Here is a 19,337-nt window from a genome sequence, read left to right as displayed (position 1 = left end):
ACTCTTTCTGGTGGATTTTCGAAGCATGCCTTTTGGGTCAGGATAGACAAACATTTGCTGGCTACAACATAGGCGACAGTAGTTACGTATCAGTGAGCCTTAACTAAAACTGTATATGGTTATATTGCGACTGTTTCTGGCTAGGAAAATTTCATGTTCAGTCTCGCTAGAAATTGCTAAATTGTTCTGATTATTCCTAAAAAGTTTGTAGATACCAGTAAGCCTATTACTGGCTAATAAGCTGTTCAAACGGCCAGTGGCAAAAGCTAACGGTTCATAGACTCCATTTGTGGTGGAGGGAAACATAATAAGAAATGTTAGTCAGTTTAACTGGATCAATATCATTCGCAAATGGCCAATAAGCTGTTAAAAAAGCCAGTGACAAAAGAGGATTTGTTCATAGACACAAGGCTATACTGACACCCATCAAATGTAGAGCTGTGTGGTGTAGTGGTTAGCAACATCTCAAGAGGGCAATACTTTCTATTGCGGCCTGGCTGAACAAGGCTTGCCTGGTTTCTTTTTTAAATGAAGATGTCCAGTGAAAACAGATTTGTTAAAACCAAAAAATAGTACAGACTTAGAAAACGGTCTTAGCATCAAGGCTCTGTTCTGCTTATTTACAGTGGGTCATATGTGAAATGGTCTAAAGCCCTATTGCTTTGTGGCAAGACAAGGCAATTACATGGCATCCTTTCCAAACTCTTGCCAAACTCTCTTTCCATAACCTTTTTTGGCATTAAATATTGCTTTCTCAAATTTGAAATCTTAAAGTTGTCCATTGATATTGTAGGAGTTTGACCTGGACGTAGTTGCTGTGGTGAATGATACCGTGGGCACCATGATGACCTGTGGCTACGAGGACCCACTGTGTGAGGTGGGACTCATCGTAGGTGAGTCTCTAATGGCGTACATGTGTGTTTACTGAGCCACAAGGTCTGCTTGTAACAGTTCCTTTTGTTTCAAGAACTATACATTTCTCTCTGCATACACTAGCGCCAAACCTTTTCCCTCTTTCCAGGCACTGGCACCAACGCCTGCTACATGGAGGAGATGCAGAATGTAGAGCTGGTGGATGGAGATGAGGGCAGGATGTGTGTCAACATGGAGTGGGGGGCGTTCGGGGACCATGGGGAACTGGATGACTTCTGCACAGACTTTGACAGAGCTGTGGATGACCGCTCAACCAACCCTGGCAAACAGAGGTAGTCTGTTACTGCATGTTGACAGAGGTGTTGTGGAAAAGAGCTCACACCCTTTGTTCAGGTTCCGACATCTAAAAGTACACTGAACATGTTAAATAGGAGGTTACAGTCCCTTGTGGATTTGTCAGACTAGACTACTGACGACTGAATCCGGTTGATTTATGTACATTTGGAGACAGGGACTTCTACATGCACCAGTGCAACTCCATAATTCATGTAGGCTGAACGGTGGGAATCATATTTCAGTCTCTTCGTTTTCTCTCTTTCTTGCTCATAGATATGAGAAGATGATCAGTGGAATGTACCTTGGGGAGATCGTGAGGAACGTACTGCTGGAGTTCACCGCCAAGGGACTGCTGTTCAGAGGCAAACTCTCTGAGAGGCTCAAGACCAGAGGCATCTTTGAAACCAAGTTCCTCTCCCAGATCGAAAGGTGAATCGGTGTCTAGTGTCTGAGTTAGTTTGTTTGGACGTACTTGTGGTAATTAGACCTGCAGTCTATATAATGTCTGTGCATTAAGACCAATAGGATAAATGGATAAGAGTTTAGTTCAACAAAGACATCTTGGATTTCTATATTCTGTAGATCATACTGTTGTCTCTAACCTATGTGTCTGTGTCATCAGTGACCGTCTGGCCCTGAGGCAGGTGCGCTCCATCCTACAGCACCTGGGTCTGACCAGCTCTACGTGTGATGACAGTATCCTGGTGAAGGAGGTGTGCAGCGTGGTGGCTCGCCGCGCTGCCCAGCTCTGTGGTGCCGGCCTGGCCGCTGTGGTCGATAAGATCCGGCAGAACCGCAACCTAGACAAACTCAAAATCACAGTGGGCGTCGATGGAACGCTCTACAAACTCCACCCTCAGTGAGTGGTTATTTAGGTTATGTTTTTGTAATCATTTTGTCAGGTTTAAAAATACACTCCAAGGCCTGTTTTGGGGTTGGTTAAGTGGAAGCTACTTGATAAATGCATGTTATCATTTAGTATTGTTTGCATTGTTTCCTATGTAATATACTACCACCTAATTAGAATTTAATTTTAAAATATTTCTCACAGTGAAAGTATCTGTAATCTGTTTGTATACAGTGGCTCTCCAATCTACTCACCCCACTTAGACTTTTCCACATTGTATTGTGTTACAACTTGTCAAAATGTATTTAATTATCAATACACAGAAGTCTAAGTGAGAAATTTAATCTTAATGCAAATTAATTACAAACGTAATGCTGAAAATAATTGATGGCCCAGTACTTTTCCACCTTGACAGTAAGGATGGTTTTTTTTTAAGATCAGTGGCAAAAATATAAATATATTATTAATTTTATCATATTGATATTATGAATATGACCAATATGAAACTAACTTAATCCATTTTGATTTCATGTTGTTACATTGTATGTATGGGCAGGTCAATAAAGATCAAATTCTTCTTTACAATAACTGTCTGGTAGGAGGCAACAAAGGCCTCCTCTAGGTAATGGGACAGACAAGAAGACACTTGGCAACAGCAGAGTACTAAAGAAGACTCATTATAACAAAAGACATAGAAAAACAAAAGAAAAAAAGCGGATAACCGAGCATGACAGCAGCATACAAGATAAAAACATAGACCTGGCAGAGCAGACCATATTAAAACAATACAGCAGAACACGAACGTTTCAATACACAGAGATAAAAACATAGACCTGGCAGAGCAGACCATATTAAAACAATACAGCAGAACACAAACGTTTCAATACACAGAGACAACAACAGCAAACTACAATGAACAAGAATCTCCAGGTTTCAGTAAATGTGTTTGTGATGGTGTCTTTCAAAGTGTCTGTAGTGACAGTAGATGTATAGTTGTTTTTGTATTGGATTGCAATCGCTAGGTGCAGCAAACTGAAAGGAAGAGCCTGATCCAAAGTTTTCTTTATGGATTTTTAACTGGATGTGACTAGCAGAGTGTGTGCTGTATGCAGAGGTGTAGAGTGCAGTGTGCAGTGTAGTGAAGTGTCCTGTAAGAAGCATTAATGGCAAATCTGATAGCTGAAAGGTAAAGAACATCTAACCTCTCCCAAGCCCTCTTTGACCTGAAAAATGAAGTCTACCAAATCTAGCATAGGTTAGATTTTCATTTAAGTCAGAGTGGGTTTAGCAGATTGGGTAAAATATGTTCTATTACAGTAGGGAAAACCGGTTGTAGCTTTAACCTCATGAGGAGAGGAGGAGGACAGAATGCTGTACTCACGTGTCAGATGACTTGCTCAAGCTCCACACTCTCAAGAGAGGCTATTTTTCGTACCAAACCAAATTACCTTTCATTTAGAGATAGAACAAGGTTAAGGGTAGAGAAATCTTGATGGATGCATTGAAAACCCTAAGACAATTTCAGAGTTTTGTTGAATAGAACACTGTGTGATCTTACTGCCTACACAGTGTTGTTTATGAAAATAGTTCAAATGTGTGGTGGCAGATAGAGGCTGTGACATCGTGTTTTGGCTTTACACATTGGATCCTTTGAGGGAGGTAGTCAGCCAAGTAGGACAGCTCAGAGACGCCAATACTCCTTAGCGGGGCCACAAGGATGGAATAGCCTATAGTATCAGAGGTTTTCACAAGGTCAATTTAAATTGCAGCACAACATTGCTTTGTGTCAAGGGCAGTGATAACACAATTTTTGAACTTAAGGGTTGCATTGACAACCAAAATAAGAATGGAATCCAGATTCCATACCAGAGAAGAATGGTGAAAGAAAATGTGTGAAATAGTCTCTGAGATGATGGGGGCTGCTAGCCTGGCTGACACCTGGCTCTGAGTAGTTTGGAAAGGGTATTTGAAGTTTTTCGGCAGGAGAAGTTGATAATGAAGGCAATGCACACTGCTAGTTGAATATCCATGTTTAAAATTCAGCTAATCATGATCTATAAGTGCTTCTAAAAAATATATAGATTATTGTGGAAAGTTTGACGCTGCATTGATGCAGAAATTCGTGCAATAAGAGCCCCAACCAAGTATTTAGTGCATAAATTAACATACTTTTCAGAATGTTGACATTTCTGTATTATACATTTTTATTCTAATATTTTGAGGTATTGGATTTTTGGTATCCATGAGCTGTAAGCATGAGTAAGCATGAGCTGTAAGCTCAACACAAACAAAAAAGGCATGAAATGTTTCACTTTATGTATAATGAATCTAGAATATCACAGTGACTTTCTGAATTGAATTACGGAAATAAATGAATATTGCGGTTACAATAGGCTCCCGTTCAGTCTGGTGAGTCACAGCTCTCCTTGTGCTGCCAGGAACATTATGACAGCCAGGCTAAGTCTAGTGAGTCACAGCTCTCCTTGTGCTGCCAGGGACATTATGACAGCCAGGCTAAGGTGCAGCTACCTTGAAGGAAGTATCCATGTCATCGGACCCAGGTGTTTTTTAGGGTTTGTTTAAGGCGCTCCTTCAGCACCTTTTACTCAGTCACCACCTACAGGGAGAAACTGTCTTACAGTATTCAACTGTTACAAAACTGTAGCTCCTTTAAAGTGATTGTTGGCCCCTGTGGGTTATCTCACAAGCCTACTTGTTTGCGTGCTGTGTTTGAAGGACAGCTGTTTCTTGGCAGTGCCTGGGTAGAGTGTTGTTTCCAATTCTATCCTCCTGAGGGGCAAACACAGATATACTACAAAGAATAATGGCGCTAAACTTAGAATAGGGTAGGTCGTCCTTAGAATAGAAGGATGACCAACCTTATTGGAAACATGTATGACGTAGGCATTATCTTTATGATTAAAATTGTAAATGGGATAATGAAATACTGTCACAGAGGTGATTTAACAAGTGTCCATGGAAAAGTACAATTAACTAATTTAATCTCTACCGCAACACTGATAGGAGTTTCAAAGGTTATAGAATACATTTTTTGTTGATGTGATACTGTACCTTACATATTGCTGAAATCAATATTCTTTTCACAGCACCTTATTACAGTGCATGTGTTTTCATGTGCAGTTTTTGGTTCATTGTCTGTTCCAAGTAAAGCCATTCTAACCTGCCTCTTGTCCCTCCCCCTCACAGCTTCTCCAGCATCATGCATGAGACAGTCAGGGACCTGTCACCACTGTGCGAGGTCACTTTCCTCCAGTCAGAAGATGGCAGTGGGAAGGGGGCGGCTCTTATCACGGCAGTGGCATGTCGCATCCGAGATGCCGGGCAACACTAAGTGAGGACTTCTAGAGACGGACGGGGACAAGGACTACTTTCCAAATGGCACCTCATTTCCTAGTACACTACTTTTGTTTTATGTTTAAAAGTAGTGGACTATATACAGTGGGATATAGGATGGAATTTGGGACTTGGTCAAGGACAGGGTCACAACAGTGACGGCATGGGATGACAAAGGGATACGAAAAAGAGGAGCACAGGAGAATACTTTGAGATCTGCTGTGCCACTTCACACATTTTTTATCAAAATGTGTGATGTTCCCAACTGCTGGCATGACTGTTGTTTACTTTTATATTAGTGTGTTGTGTGTTTGTGTGCGGGGGAAAATTGTGTGGTCTGAGTGTTGGGTATGTGAGTGTTTGTGAGTGTTTGTGTTCTAAGGAGAAAGTGTGTAGCCAGTTTTTGAAAACGTAATATTTGCTTTGGCTGCTGATCCATCTTTAGTCCACCTGACCCTTGATCTTGTTTTGCCTGTGTTTTATTCTGAATGTTCAAGTCTCTGCTCTCCTGTTCTGAAAGAACAGGCTGCGCTGGTGGATGGTGCTTGTTCACTAAAGTTAGACCATAACAGAATCAATGTCTACAAGAGCACAATAAATACAGCCTTCTGCAGAACAGAACCAAATATTAACCAACAGTGCTTTTATATTGATGCTCAGAGAATGAATTTTTGAGCATATGGTTTTAACGAGCAAAGCCTGTCTGTCTTACAAAGACCATAATGGAAAAAATGCAGTTGTGCATTTGTAATACAGTTGTGTATTGCAGGCTGATCTTTGTAATTTTGCAGACATTTATTCAGCTCAGATCTGAGTTTATTAAATTAGCACAATTTGCCATAGTGTACGAGACAATGAACAGAATAAGATCTTTACATGCACAGAAGCTTCAGGAAGGTCAGCATTTCTCAGTCTGGCGGACTAAAGATCTTGAAAACCTCAGATCCAAAACAACTTCATAAAATATTTTTACTATGAATATGCCATTGTCTATAAACAAGCATATTTTCTTATTGAAATGTGATGCTGAGGCACTCAAATCTTTAGTGGTTAGTGAGAAGGGTGACTGCTGTACTAGGAATATAACTACAACTGGGTTCTGACTTTGACTTTATTTTTTAATAAACTTAAATTTGATCTACTCTTCCAGAAGGGGCAAGTGGGTGTACTTTTCACACCTTTTTATTGCTTCTATTGCAACATACCAGCTCAATTATGCAGTTATTTGGTTTGATTCTCTCTGAATGTCCCATAATACTATACTTGTATGTATCAAGTCCATCAATGTTGAGAACACCTTTAGAACTAACAGTACATACATGTATTCAAGAAATGTATTGTTTCATAAAATACTTTAATAACTCTGCATATTGTGGTCTCCATAACAAATGAAAGTTGGGAGTCTGTTGGTCAGGTGTAATTGTGAATACTGTGATGGAAATCCCATGTATCGACACTCTTAAAGGAGTAAGAAACGGAGACAAAGTTCTCTTGGCACATTCTAACAGTTTTATTAACTATTATGCAAATATGAGAGACACGTCAAACTCTTACAGACATAATCATCCGAGGAGTCTCTGACTCAAAACATCATTTCAACAGTATTTATTACATAGAAAAAGGGGTGTGGTAAGATGCTGCCATCTGTTCACCCCAAAGGGCGGGCTGTCCCCCCACCTTATCCTTCCTGCCATAATGTTTACTGTTGTGTTTACCTAAACTTCACACAAAGGACAGCTTTCCTTCCTGCCATAAGTAACTTCTTCAATTCCAAGAGTTCTTACAGCATCTGGACAGACAATAGATGCCCCCTATGCAAATACCAGATCCCCCACATTCCTGAGGAATAAAAAACTGACACCCTTCTTCTAGGCAGGAGGACATGGCCCAAATACCTGTTAATCCTCTGATATTATACAGACGTGTGTCACAATCAAAGTAAAGATCTACATACCAGCCAATGGAAAGACAGACATTTCTCAAATGCACCTTAGTTAAAAATTTACATAACAATACACACTGACAAATATTCATTGGAATGCACCATGTTAGTATTATGGTATAGTCACTAGTGAAAGTCAACAAATTCATGCAAAGTTTTGGCAATTTACAAAAAGATGTAAGAGTACATAGTATTTGAAAATGTTTGAAATTACTAAGAAATGCAAAATTGCATGTTTCTTCAAAGATATATTTGGTCAACTCATTTGGAACCTTTTCAAATTCAATTTGTAAGGCACCAAAATGTTAAAACTTTGCATTCTAGATATTGTTTGTAGATTGAGAGCTTTTATTTTATGAATGATAAATTAAGTCCATAACAAAAATCGGCAGTAATTTAATGGATATGAATGTTTTAAAGGCACTGTACAACCATGTAATCAAAGGTCATGGGCGTTTAAATCTTCTGGTAGTTTCTGCAGTAACTCCACACCAATTTAAACACATTTTAAATTTTAGAATTAAAAGGCGCTACATGATAAAATGTCTATCTTCAATTATCAGTGCATGTTTACTTTTTTGTGGGGGTGACTTAGTAATTTCATGTGATTTAAAGAACAAAAAAAATTCTACATGAGCTGTACAGATATTTTTCCCCCAATGAAAGTATTCATTAAAGGTAAAAGAACAAAAACAATTTTTTTTTACTCACTAATTAACCTATGCCTTTGCACTGAATAATTCTCATACACGCATTTCCATTTAGCTTTCAATTCTCATCTCACTGTTGCTGAATTAATGTTTTTCTAGAATATTTTACAGGTAAATGTCAGTTTGGGGTAAATGGAAGAGTGGCACATACAGCAACTTGACGAATGAATACATTTGGCCACCTTAAGAAACCTCCAAATACTGTGGCTGCCACTGGGACGTTCCTGAGTGGATGCATCTCAGTCTGGTGTGGAACTGCTCTGCCCATGATTGCAGGGCCCACCAGCGGGTGGGCGACGTCGATGTGGCTGTGCACATTCATCGGAAACACCTTAGCCGGGTGCTCTTTATTCCGCTGCCATCAGCCAGACTGGGACAGTTTTAAAAAATAGGGTCTCATACTAACAGACTCAGAGATCATTTCTATCTATAAGCCATCAGACACTTGCTCTGGTCTGACCTGCTACACAGTCTGTTCCAATGTTCTCACATGCCCTCATGCATGCATTGACTCAATCCTGTTATTGATGATCAGCTTGATGTTACCACTTGACTTGTCTTCCATTTAGAAAGAAGTCAATTATGGCACAGCGAACTGGCAAACACTTGGAAGGAATTTGATGTTTGATGTACGCTGAGTGCCATTCTAGCCAAAAATCGATAAATAAAAGAAATGTGATTTTGATTAAAATCTCATTCCTTAAATTACTGTGAGAGATACCATTTTGAGCAGTAAATGGAACAGACACCACTCATTGATTAGCTAGGTGGCATTTTTCCCTAAAGGGAACACACACTTTATGCTGTAAATCAATACAATGTATGCCAAGAAAAATGATGTCCCTCAGACACTGCCAAGAAAATACTGTACCTCAAAACTCAGAAGGGAACTTGTGACAGAGGCCACAGAGAGGCCAACAATCACTTTGAAGGAGCTACAGAGGTCAGTGGCTATAAAGTAATGGTGCACCGATCAATCATCCAGAGATACTGTATGTATATCATTGGTAGGCAACTGTTAGCATAGGCCGGAAAATGTATCCTCTCCTAATCTGTGACTAATTCAGAATAGCGTCATAACCGAAGTTGTGAACCTTGATGTGTAGTGAAATAAATGCACACAGTGAAAGAAAAAGTGTGAAGTGACAGACTTCACTGTGCCCATCTGATGGTACAGAGGCTCAAAGGTGACATTAAAACATTGTATTTGGGTCAGCATCTCCCTATCCATTATCTAGGACCCTTATCACCCCCAATCAAATAAGATGTATGATTATTATTGTTATGATTATTATTATTGTTGTTACTATTGTTATCATAAAAAAGCACAATTGAATGACAACAGATGTATTAGTTACCCAGAGAAACAAACAGCAGCCAATCAGAAACAGCTAGCAATTAAAATTATAATCTTAACATCAGAAATGCCAAACAATGATCATGCTTATGAATTGTTCCAACGGAAAACAAGCCATATCAAGGAGTAAAAGCAGGAGGATTAACTCTCAAAGAACATTAGTTAAAAACCTTTGAAAGTCAGTGAGAGCCCTGTGTCTGGTTGTATTGCAATCATGTCAATAAAGCCAGTTGTATTGAATAGTGTTTTAATATGTGTCTGGATGCTGGAAGCTATGTTGCTGTCTGGGGAAGTCCGACAGTGAAATATCCATGCCCGGCGCCAGGACCATGTAACTGAGGGGGCAGTTAAAAATGGAGAGGGGGCTCATCTTTTTTTTTTTCTATGTGTGATCAGGATAGAGTGGTCCCCGAAGCGTACGATCACTGGTCAGACCGTGCTTTTTTACTCACATTTAGCTCAAACAGTGTTTACAACTTTATTTCCTCATTGTTATTGTTTGAAGACCTACATTATGATATTAAGGTGGTAGCAAGCGTTCAAATCAGGACGAGCAGTGTTTCTTATGTACCAACAGGCAGCCAACACTAGCATTCATATTTTTCTAAAATAAATATAATACATCTGACACAAAAACGAATGAAATATTAGCGACTATAACATTTTAGCATATCATGATCAAAATCGTTGTGTAAAAACTTTCTAGAAGTTACTTTACACGTTTGTGGGCGCTGCTCTGTTTATCAACCAAAGATGAAGGTGATGAGTAACTCCGGATGATTATTTACATTTGCTCGTCTTCCAGACAGATTTTCCATACTGGGAGAACTATGATTTGTACATCCCAAATATATCAATGTAAACATAACTGTGTAATTTCAATAATATTGATAACACACTATGAAAGCACTTGATTATAGCACGCTGATTAAAGAAACTTAACGCCTTTTTAAATTTGAAAAGATTGCGACCGCAAACCATTGCCTAACAATGGTTCGGTCCTTTCCTTAGCAGTGGCACATCATGCAGGTACTATAACTACACAGTGCGTGTGTGGGAATCTGAGGGAGTGTGTCGATAGTGATTGTTGACTTTCAGTAATTACTTCAAACAAAAGATATGTCAGACATGTCTTTACTACTACTGCTCAATACAATAGGACACATTTATAATCGTCACCAATCTTCATTTTCGCTGCATTGAATTACAGGTCACAATTGGTTTTCTAGTGGTTAGCTGATGTTTGCTAGCTAGCTACAGAAGCATTTACCTGTTTGCAGCTGTTTGAATTCGAGTCAATGATTAGCTTGCAATGTATTGTAGTGTTCCTTACCTGGCAAGGTGACAGTGTTCGTGTCAACCGTACCAAAGACACTCAGTTCACATAGCTGACGTGGGGTTAATCCAGTCCGTTTTTTATGTTGGTAGGGTTAACACACACAGTAGCTGAATTTGCATAGTAACGAGCAAACCGATGGCGCAAACTAAAACAGTATTACCGCAGTACTTTTGGTGTCCCCCTCAGGAATTGTTATTGAGAAAAAAGCTCAACGTAATCTTCAAATTCATTTTTTTTTCACTGATCGTATTTGTCCATTACTAAATATGCAATAATCAGAATTCATAATTGTCATATACTTTTGAGAACTTCTAAATAAATACGTAAACAAATTACACACCACCCATTGCCTGTTAGCGTATGTTTTATTGATACAGTAAGTGAAGCCTGTCACTATCTTTGGAGCCGCAATCTTTAGACAAAGGACAGCATTTTTACGGTTGGTCAATAATTATTCAATGTACCTTTTTTAACAGAAGCCTATTAATACCGGTAGTATAGTTTCCTAATATATAACTGAAATGAAAAAATATATTCATAACGAGTAAGCAGCATTGTGTTTTTGGGAAGTAGTGGATGAAATGTATTGTAATGTCATGAGCACATTCTGGAACTTTGAGTACTGAAATCACGCGCAAAAGAACTCGTGGTGGAAAGAAAACGGGGGGCGCAGAAAATACAACTGAGGGAGCCAAGCTCCCTCCTGCCTCCTCGTGGCGCCGGACATGGGAATATCCCTCTTGTAAATGTGTACCACTGCGATAACAAGGCATTCGCGGTGTATCCCTCTGACAAATGAATTATATTAATATTTTTTAAAAAATTCCACGGGTAATACCAAGAAAGAGAGCTTCCATTTTTATGAGTTTACACAGTAAACGCCATGTGGATGACATTTTATAGATGAAACTGATATCCCGTTCCCGTGAAGGCAGCACGGAGCTGCGCCACAAGAAGTTGACAGAAACACTGAAGAGGAGTTACGATACAATCGCAGTGGGGTAAACTGGCAGGTTTTAATGTTGCAGACGATATTTCTTTGCGAGTAGTTGAAATTTTAAACTCATATTGTTGTGAATCTTGGGTGTAAACTAGCCTTAAAACAAACGCCCCCCTTTCCAAAATATTGCTTCCAGTGCCTCCCATAGTCCTCTGAACGCCCCCTGGGGGGCATTGAGAAACACTGGTTTAGGGTTTCCCACAGAATATATTCATATATTGGAAAATATAGGCCTCATAATATTTAAAAGAGGATTAGAACCTCTTCATTAAAGAATACATACCTTTTAAGCGGTGGTACTCCAACCTCCCCTGGGGACCTCCAACCAACACACAATTTTGTTGTAGCCCTGAATTAGCTCACCTGAATCAAGCAGCCAAGGGATTGGTTCAATCTATCTAGTTTCACAGTTCACACAAACTACACAGAGTTGTCAATAAATCACAAAGGAAATAGTCTTTCTGTAAAATGGTCCCCTGACCTGTCTTTCCAAACCTTGTGTTGTCACTCTACTTTGGCACCTCACTTCTGTATCGCAGTAGGTCACCTTCCCGCTGCCAGATGGTCAATTCACGTTGTAGCCACGCAGCCACGCTTCATATCCAGACCACCGTGCAAACAAGCAAGCTTTTCCCAATGTTTAAAGGTTTAAAACATTTAAAACCCATTGTCTCTAAAAGTGTTACCCCATGAATCCAAACTGACAGTAGGCTAAAACCATTTGTCTTCTACATTTTATTTATCTTGCCTTAGAAGCAATGTAAACAGTAAACAGACATCTTACAGAAGATGAGAGGCTTGGATTTGGCTTTGGGAGAGGCACTGCATAGTACCAAATTAGGCAAACTGATTTCCAGTGAGGAAATGATAATAGCATAGGAAATGTATCTACTGAACAATCGTAGCCGCAGTTATCCCATGCATCACTCCAACTGTGCAACGTACTGAAGTAGCCAAGAATGGTTCCCTATGCCACAACAGCTCTCCAAACAATAGATTCAATTAGCTCAACCCTTCAGGTTTCATCCAATCAGTCTGGTTTGATTTGTGCAATCATTGTAATTATGTGACACAGGTCTCAATCTTTCCAGTACATTGTATTTTCTTCTGCTCTAATCTGTCTGTAGAAAATGACTGATTTCCAGTTGTTTGGTAGCTCAAACTATAAAACAATGTGAATTCTTTGCAATTATCAAGTGTAGTCTATTTGCAATTGTATTAAGAATTGTAATTTTGTTACATGTATAATTTCATTTCTCTACAAGCATGTTGAAGGTATATGTGAAAAATTTACTCTCCCATACGTGTAATTGTGCAGCATCAGTATTCATGTGTGTATGTTACGTTTCAACTACTAACAACTATGTCTTGAAATTCAAAATTTTTGATTCATGATTATTAACATAAAAATATATACTTTACTCAGTACATTGTGTGAGCTTTAAGTCATTACTGACGTATACCACACTCTAGGTTTCTTCCTAAAATTTGGCCTTCTTAGGGAGTTTTTCCTAGCCACTGAAATCCAACACTACTGTTGTTTGCTTCTTGGGGTTTAAGGCTGGGTGTCTCTGTAAAGCACTTTGTGACAACTGCTGTTGTAAAAAGGGCTTTATAAATACATTTGATTGATTGATTGATTGACTCTGGTTAGACACTGAGGAAGAATTTTGCAGGCAGGTTTTACAGTGGGTTAGCTGTTCAGGATTCTGTTGGTTCTAGACATGATGATGTGTACTGTGCTGTTCTTACATTTGAGTCATTTAGCCGATACCCTTATCCAGAGCAACCTACAGTTGTGACTCTATACATTTCTGCCCTGGTCTCCCGTGGGAATTGAACCCCCAAAACCTCTGGTAGAGCACCATGCTCTACCAACTAAGATACACGGGAATGCTGTTGTACAAGCTGCGATGGAGCCAGTCAAGATGCTCTCATTTGTGGAATGTTACAACATAGTGATAGGTCCTTGAGGGCACTAGACATGTGCGGGTAGATGCTTGGTTAGTAGATTTAGCTGATTAAGCCAGTTACTATAGCGTTGTTATATCACTCTGTGTTGCACAAGTTGTGATGCAGCCGGTCAAAATGCTCTAATTTTAAAGGGCCCATGACAAATATTTTCTGTCTCCAGAGGGGGAAAAGGCACCTCATGATTGTCTTTGCCTTTCTTTTGATCAATGTGCTCCTCTTTTTTCCTTTTACATTTCCACGGTATGACTCACCCAGTGGCCTTCAGCACATAGCTAACTAGCTTGCTAATGTAACAACTGTTATAGTGAATTGAGACACAAGTAAATCAATATTTCGGACATGGCTGCTCAACCTGTTCCTGGAGATCTACCATCCTGTTGGTTTCCTATGTAGCATATATGCTATGTTGCTAGTTGCATGCTACCTCAAACCTTGTGCTATTTAAATATTTTAGAGTTGACTTTTATTGTCCCCAACTCAAGATGTACCTTTTCTAATGATAATGTGATTTGATCATCTTCTTGATATGCCACATCTGTGGGTAGATTAATCATCTTGGATTATTGGATAACTACTCACTAACAGAGATATAAACAGGTTTGCAAAAAATCTGATATTTTCTGTTGTGCGTGGGGGAATGATGTGATCTTTTTTTCAGCCAATGAGGCAATTCACGTGTTGGATTAACATTTTTGTTCAGTGTAAGAAAATGCATCTTGGAATGGCCAAGTCAATGTTCATACCTAATTCCAACTGGGATGTGGTAGGACCTATAAAGAGTAGTTTATGCTTATTAAACCACATTTCATTGCATCAAAGTCGCTATGCTTAGAAGAGCCTAGGACGGCATTTTCCCCGAACCTTTATGATGAGTATCCACTAATAGCCCTTAAACCTGCTTTTGTATGCAGTCATTGAAGCCTAAAGCTATTCTAGCATGTCATCCAGTTATGGAGTGAATGAGGGCAATCACATTTTCACAGGGGAGAATAATATTGTTAATTAAATTAACAAAATAATTACTGACTGTTTTTTGTTCACTCAGGTTTTCTTTATTTTAGGTAACATTTAATATTAAAATATGTCATAAGAAAGGGGTTCAACTACTTTCCATAAACATGCAACAAATGCAACAATGATTACATAAGTATATGCTGTGTGGCGTACCTTAATATTGATCATTAAGTTTAAATGGTACGTTTAAAATGGTAAGAAAAGTCAGCCAGTCAGCCTTTAAATTATATATATTTTTAATATTAAGGTATAGTATATCAGCAGCTTCAAGCACATCTATTCTCCTGTCTCCTTTATGAAGGCCCATATACTCTGAGCACTACTGAGACTAGGACATTTGTAGGCGTGTGGCTCATTAGGTAAGTGTGGCACTGGTAACAAGAATTACAAAACATCTAGTATATTTTTTACGTGCACAACACTGCATTTGAAAAACAACATGTTAACTAAGGAAATGATCCATCCACTATACAGATTGTTTTCAATCCAAGGCACCATTTAAATCCTATGATGTAGAAAGATTATTACTACAAAATAATTACTCCTAGAACATCAATATCAGCATACATTAACGTGTAATTACAAACACCCCTTATCTCACATTACCACAAATAAAGGAAAACACAGTCTGACAAATGATAATAAGTGGTCTCACAATCCATTTAAGTAGTTGGTCAATTAAATCAGTCCTGAGTTGCCATTTACATTGACTTTTAACTACTGCTACAGTGCATGGCATGGCTTCTCTTAATCAGATTAACACCAGTGGCTTCTGTCACTACAACCAAACACTTGTAACACAACTGAGGTCGTTTACACTTATTTTAATTCAGGAGGCACACTGAATATCCAATGTTCCAGAAGGTTTCCTAGAGAGATATGATCAGTGGACAGATAACAAAGGTTTAAAATTGACATTGGTACTGAGCCAGAGTTCGCTTCCTTCTATCTCAGGAAATCAGGGTAATGACAGGCCTGAGGACTTAGCCCCTGGCTAGCCCCTAATCTAATTTGGACAACTTAAGTTCTGTCAACACAACTTTTTCTGTTGGTCAAATTTGTATTAAATTAACTGAGGAAGTCAGCAGACCTCTGTGGCTATCTGTTTTTTTACCTTTGATTTCTTCTTTGGCCCCGCAATTAAACTTGCTACATCAAGTTTAATTGGGTTATGCAGAGCTTCCTTGCCTTTCTATTCCGTATTTTCAACGTTTATTTGAGAAGTTTTATGGTCTTTTTTTCTTACACCTCAAAGCTCCTCACATGGAAGTATAATATATTGACATATATTTCGAAAACATATACTTTTAATATTTTTGTAAACATGTACTAATATATGTCCATCCATCCATCTTCTTCCGCTTCATCCGGGGCCGGGTCGCGGGGGCAGCAGTCTAAGCAGAGATGCCCAGACTTCCCTCTCCCCAGACACTTCCTCCAGCTCTTCCGGGGGGACACCGAGGCATTCCCAGGCCAGCCGGGAGACATAGTCCCTCCAATGTGTCCTAGGTCTTCCCCGGGGTCTCCTCCCGTTGGGACTAATATATGTATTATATGTATTACTAATGTATGACCATGTAAGTCGTACATATATTTACATATCGATGTTGGCCGTTTTCAAATATGTTTTAATATGACTTAAATACATGTAAATATATTTACATTAATTACAAAATTAGACCATCTAACTGATATAATTCCATATTTGTATGGTTTCCTGTCGTGTGTTTCCTGTCCTGTCATGTATTATGTTATCTAGTCATTTCTTTGAAGTACTTTTACAGAGAGGAATAGCATTCATGACACTTGTATTATGGTATTGTGAGAAGTGCAAGTTATATATTTCCTAAACATATTCAGGGCACATATGTAAATATATGTTGAGAAATCCTCTACATATATGTACATACATGTTTTGCACGAGTTTTCTGTGTGGGTCCCACCAAAGAATAAACCAAATACTCTATGCTTAACACAACAAATGTGAAGGCTTTCAGTACACCAAAGCAGTATAATGCCATTGAAAGGACAGTACAAGCATACTGTGTCAACACTTCAAAACATTAACATGCATCAAAAATTCTTATTGCAAAGCAAGCTACTTCTTAAAAAATCTTGAATTCTTAAATCTTAAAAACTTGTAAGCAAATTTTAGTTTATCCTTTGTTAGATTGTAAATGCCATTTTATCAATTTATGGATTATTATCTTGTATTCTATAACATATCAGATTGGGTATCATGCACCAAATGATTAGCTCCAAAACAATAAGCATAACAACCTAGCATAGCACTGACCATCTAATCATCACCAGATGATGCTGTGAATTAGGTGTCAGGCTGAGTGCACACAGAATTTTCATAGCCATATGTTGGCAGTGGAAGTCCATTAATTCCAATGGAACGCAATCATCACTTCTGCATCCCTTCTGCTGCACTAGTTTGCAGAGCTCACTCAGTGTCACACAGATTGACATTTTCCAACTTTTGCGGTGCTTTGCTGTGTAATATCAGAAACAGAAGTAGATCTGCCACTGAAGAGGATCTATAACTTCAAGCTGTGTTTATGGGATGGCAACAAGCATGTTTTGACAGTGCAATACATTTAATTAAAAAGTACAAAATCTGAGTTAATTGCTGACTTTACTCTTCAATGTCTGGCCAGTTATGAAAAGTAAATATTCAGTGTTCAGGATGGACATTTTTGCAGTATTAAAGATCAAGCAACCGCAATCAAACAAGCAGATCAGTGTAGCTGATTAACATGTCTGAAAACGATTATTGCTGTCTTTGTCACAAACAATTGCACATCAAAGACACCTTAGTGAGTCCCAAGAAAATATTTGGATTATAATATTTGGAATAAAATACAAAAACTGCAAATGATTTTTTTTTTTATTAATGACTAGATTTAATATTGATGGACGTTACTGAAAAATCTGTCAGGTTAGTACTTGTCATCACTTAGGTGCACTGATTGGCCCAGTTAAATGGTGGCCAACTCCAAACTTGAACCTACTCATCCTGACCTGACTGATCTCTATGCAGCCTTTAAATGTAATCCTGTGGGATCAGGCATTGGTGCGAGGCTAGGTATCATGCATCATATTTTGACATCTGTGTCACCAGAACCACTAGTCCGTCAACATAACTGGAGGTTAGCGGCCTAGATTCGTGGCTAACTTGACCTGCTACAAAGTCAGATAAACAAGTTGCATGTTCTGAAAATATTTTTCTCCTCTATTACATACAAAAGACATTAAACGTGATCTCTGAAGAGAAACTGACACTCGTCCGTGCCCTACATATTCTACACTTTTCCCAAAAGTAAAAAAGCTGTATGTTGTAAAGACACATTCCAATGTGTAAAAGGTGGTCAATGACAAATGACACAAATTACAGGCTAGACAAATAAATAAGTTATCATATGCTCCACAAAACTGTTGTGTTCTGGGGGTAGACATTAATGGCAGATTCTGTCAGTTTTATGATATACATCTACAGCATGAAAAAGAAAATACAGATAAAAAAAATGTATAACACAGAATGTTTAAGAAAGTTATTAGAAAGTTACAATAAAAATCTGTAACTTCCTAATTCATGAACTTTCACAATTAATGTATCATTATTTATTACTTCATTATTAAGTATTTCAATAATCATATCTGATGTACAACAAAAGTAAAATAATAATTGCCTGTATCTTTCATTGCATTCATGTAGTGGAAAACGGTTTCTTCTATAAGTTCACTTATAATAAACACTAGTTGGGGAATAATGAAATGCCTTTAATTAATGCATAATTTTTTTTAGGCTGGATGTAACATTTTTTGAAAGATTAGTAGACAAATGACAGGCTACTCTGGTTGCATTCACAGTCAATACACAACCCAAATGTAATATTCTGCTGATTGGTACACTGGGCTACCTGTGCAACCTCTGTAAGAAATGTGATCACAAAAAATGAAGAAAAGGCAACCAATTTCCTATATCCTAGACCAACAATAAATTCATTAATAGGCTAATCTTAGGAAACTTTCCAATGCTACAGATATATAATTGATATAGATATATTGAATAGATTACCTTGTGTCAATGGCGTTGTCTCTCAAGACTTAAAGATGAATTTCCCACCTGTGGCTTTTTAAATTGCAATTAGAGTCTGTGTATAAATAGTCAATGAGTTTGTTGGCTCTCACGTGGATGCACTGAGCAGGCTAGATACTGAGCCATTGGGAGCAGAAAATAACTGTCAAAAGACCTGCGTAACAAGGTAATAGAACTTTATAAAGTTGGAAAAAAGAAAAAAAGCAATCAAAAGCCTTGCAAATGCCAGTCAGTACTGTTCAATCACTTATTAAGAAGTGGAAAATTCAGGGATCTCTTGATACCAAGCCAAGGTCAGGTAGACCAAGAAATATTTCAGCCAAAACTGCCAGAAGAATTGTTCGGGATACAAAGAAAAACTCACAGGTAACCTCAGGAGAAATACAGGCTGCTCTGGCAAAAGACGGTGTGGTTGTTTCAAGGAGCACAATATGAAGATACTTGAACAAAAATTAGCTACATGGTCGAGTTGCCAGAAAGAAGCCT

At 38.5% G+C, this 19,337-nt stretch overlaps 1 protein-coding gene across 2 annotated transcripts in view; it reads left to right on the top strand.

Moving 5' to 3' along the window:
- hk2 (hexokinase 2) overlaps window positions 1-6,776 on the top strand; it is a 30,482-nt gene extending 23,706 nt beyond the window's left edge. For both annotated transcript variants that reach the window (XM_034296479.1, XM_010876613.4), the window contains 5 exons: window positions 794-893; window positions 1,022-1,205; window positions 1,483-1,638; window positions 1,832-2,068; window positions 5,264-6,776. In XM_034296479.1, coding sequence (XP_034152370.1) covers window positions 794-893; window positions 1,022-1,205; window positions 1,483-1,638; window positions 1,832-2,068; window positions 5,264-5,408 — 822 coding nt within the window. In that variant the 3' untranslated portion in view covers window positions 5,409-6,776. The remainder of the gene's footprint in view (window positions 1-793; window positions 894-1,021; window positions 1,206-1,482; window positions 1,639-1,831; window positions 2,069-5,263) is intronic.
- Window positions 6,777-19,337: the final 12,561 nt, after the last annotated feature.

The sequence above is a fragment of the Esox lucius genome, chromosome 13 (genome assembly GCF_011004845.1).
Source record: "Esox lucius isolate fEsoLuc1 chromosome 13, fEsoLuc1.pri, whole genome shotgun sequence".
Taxonomy (NCBI): Eukaryota; Metazoa; Chordata; class Actinopteri; order Esociformes; family Esocidae; genus Esox; species Esox lucius.
This window is presented reverse-complemented; position numbering and strand designations above follow the sequence as displayed.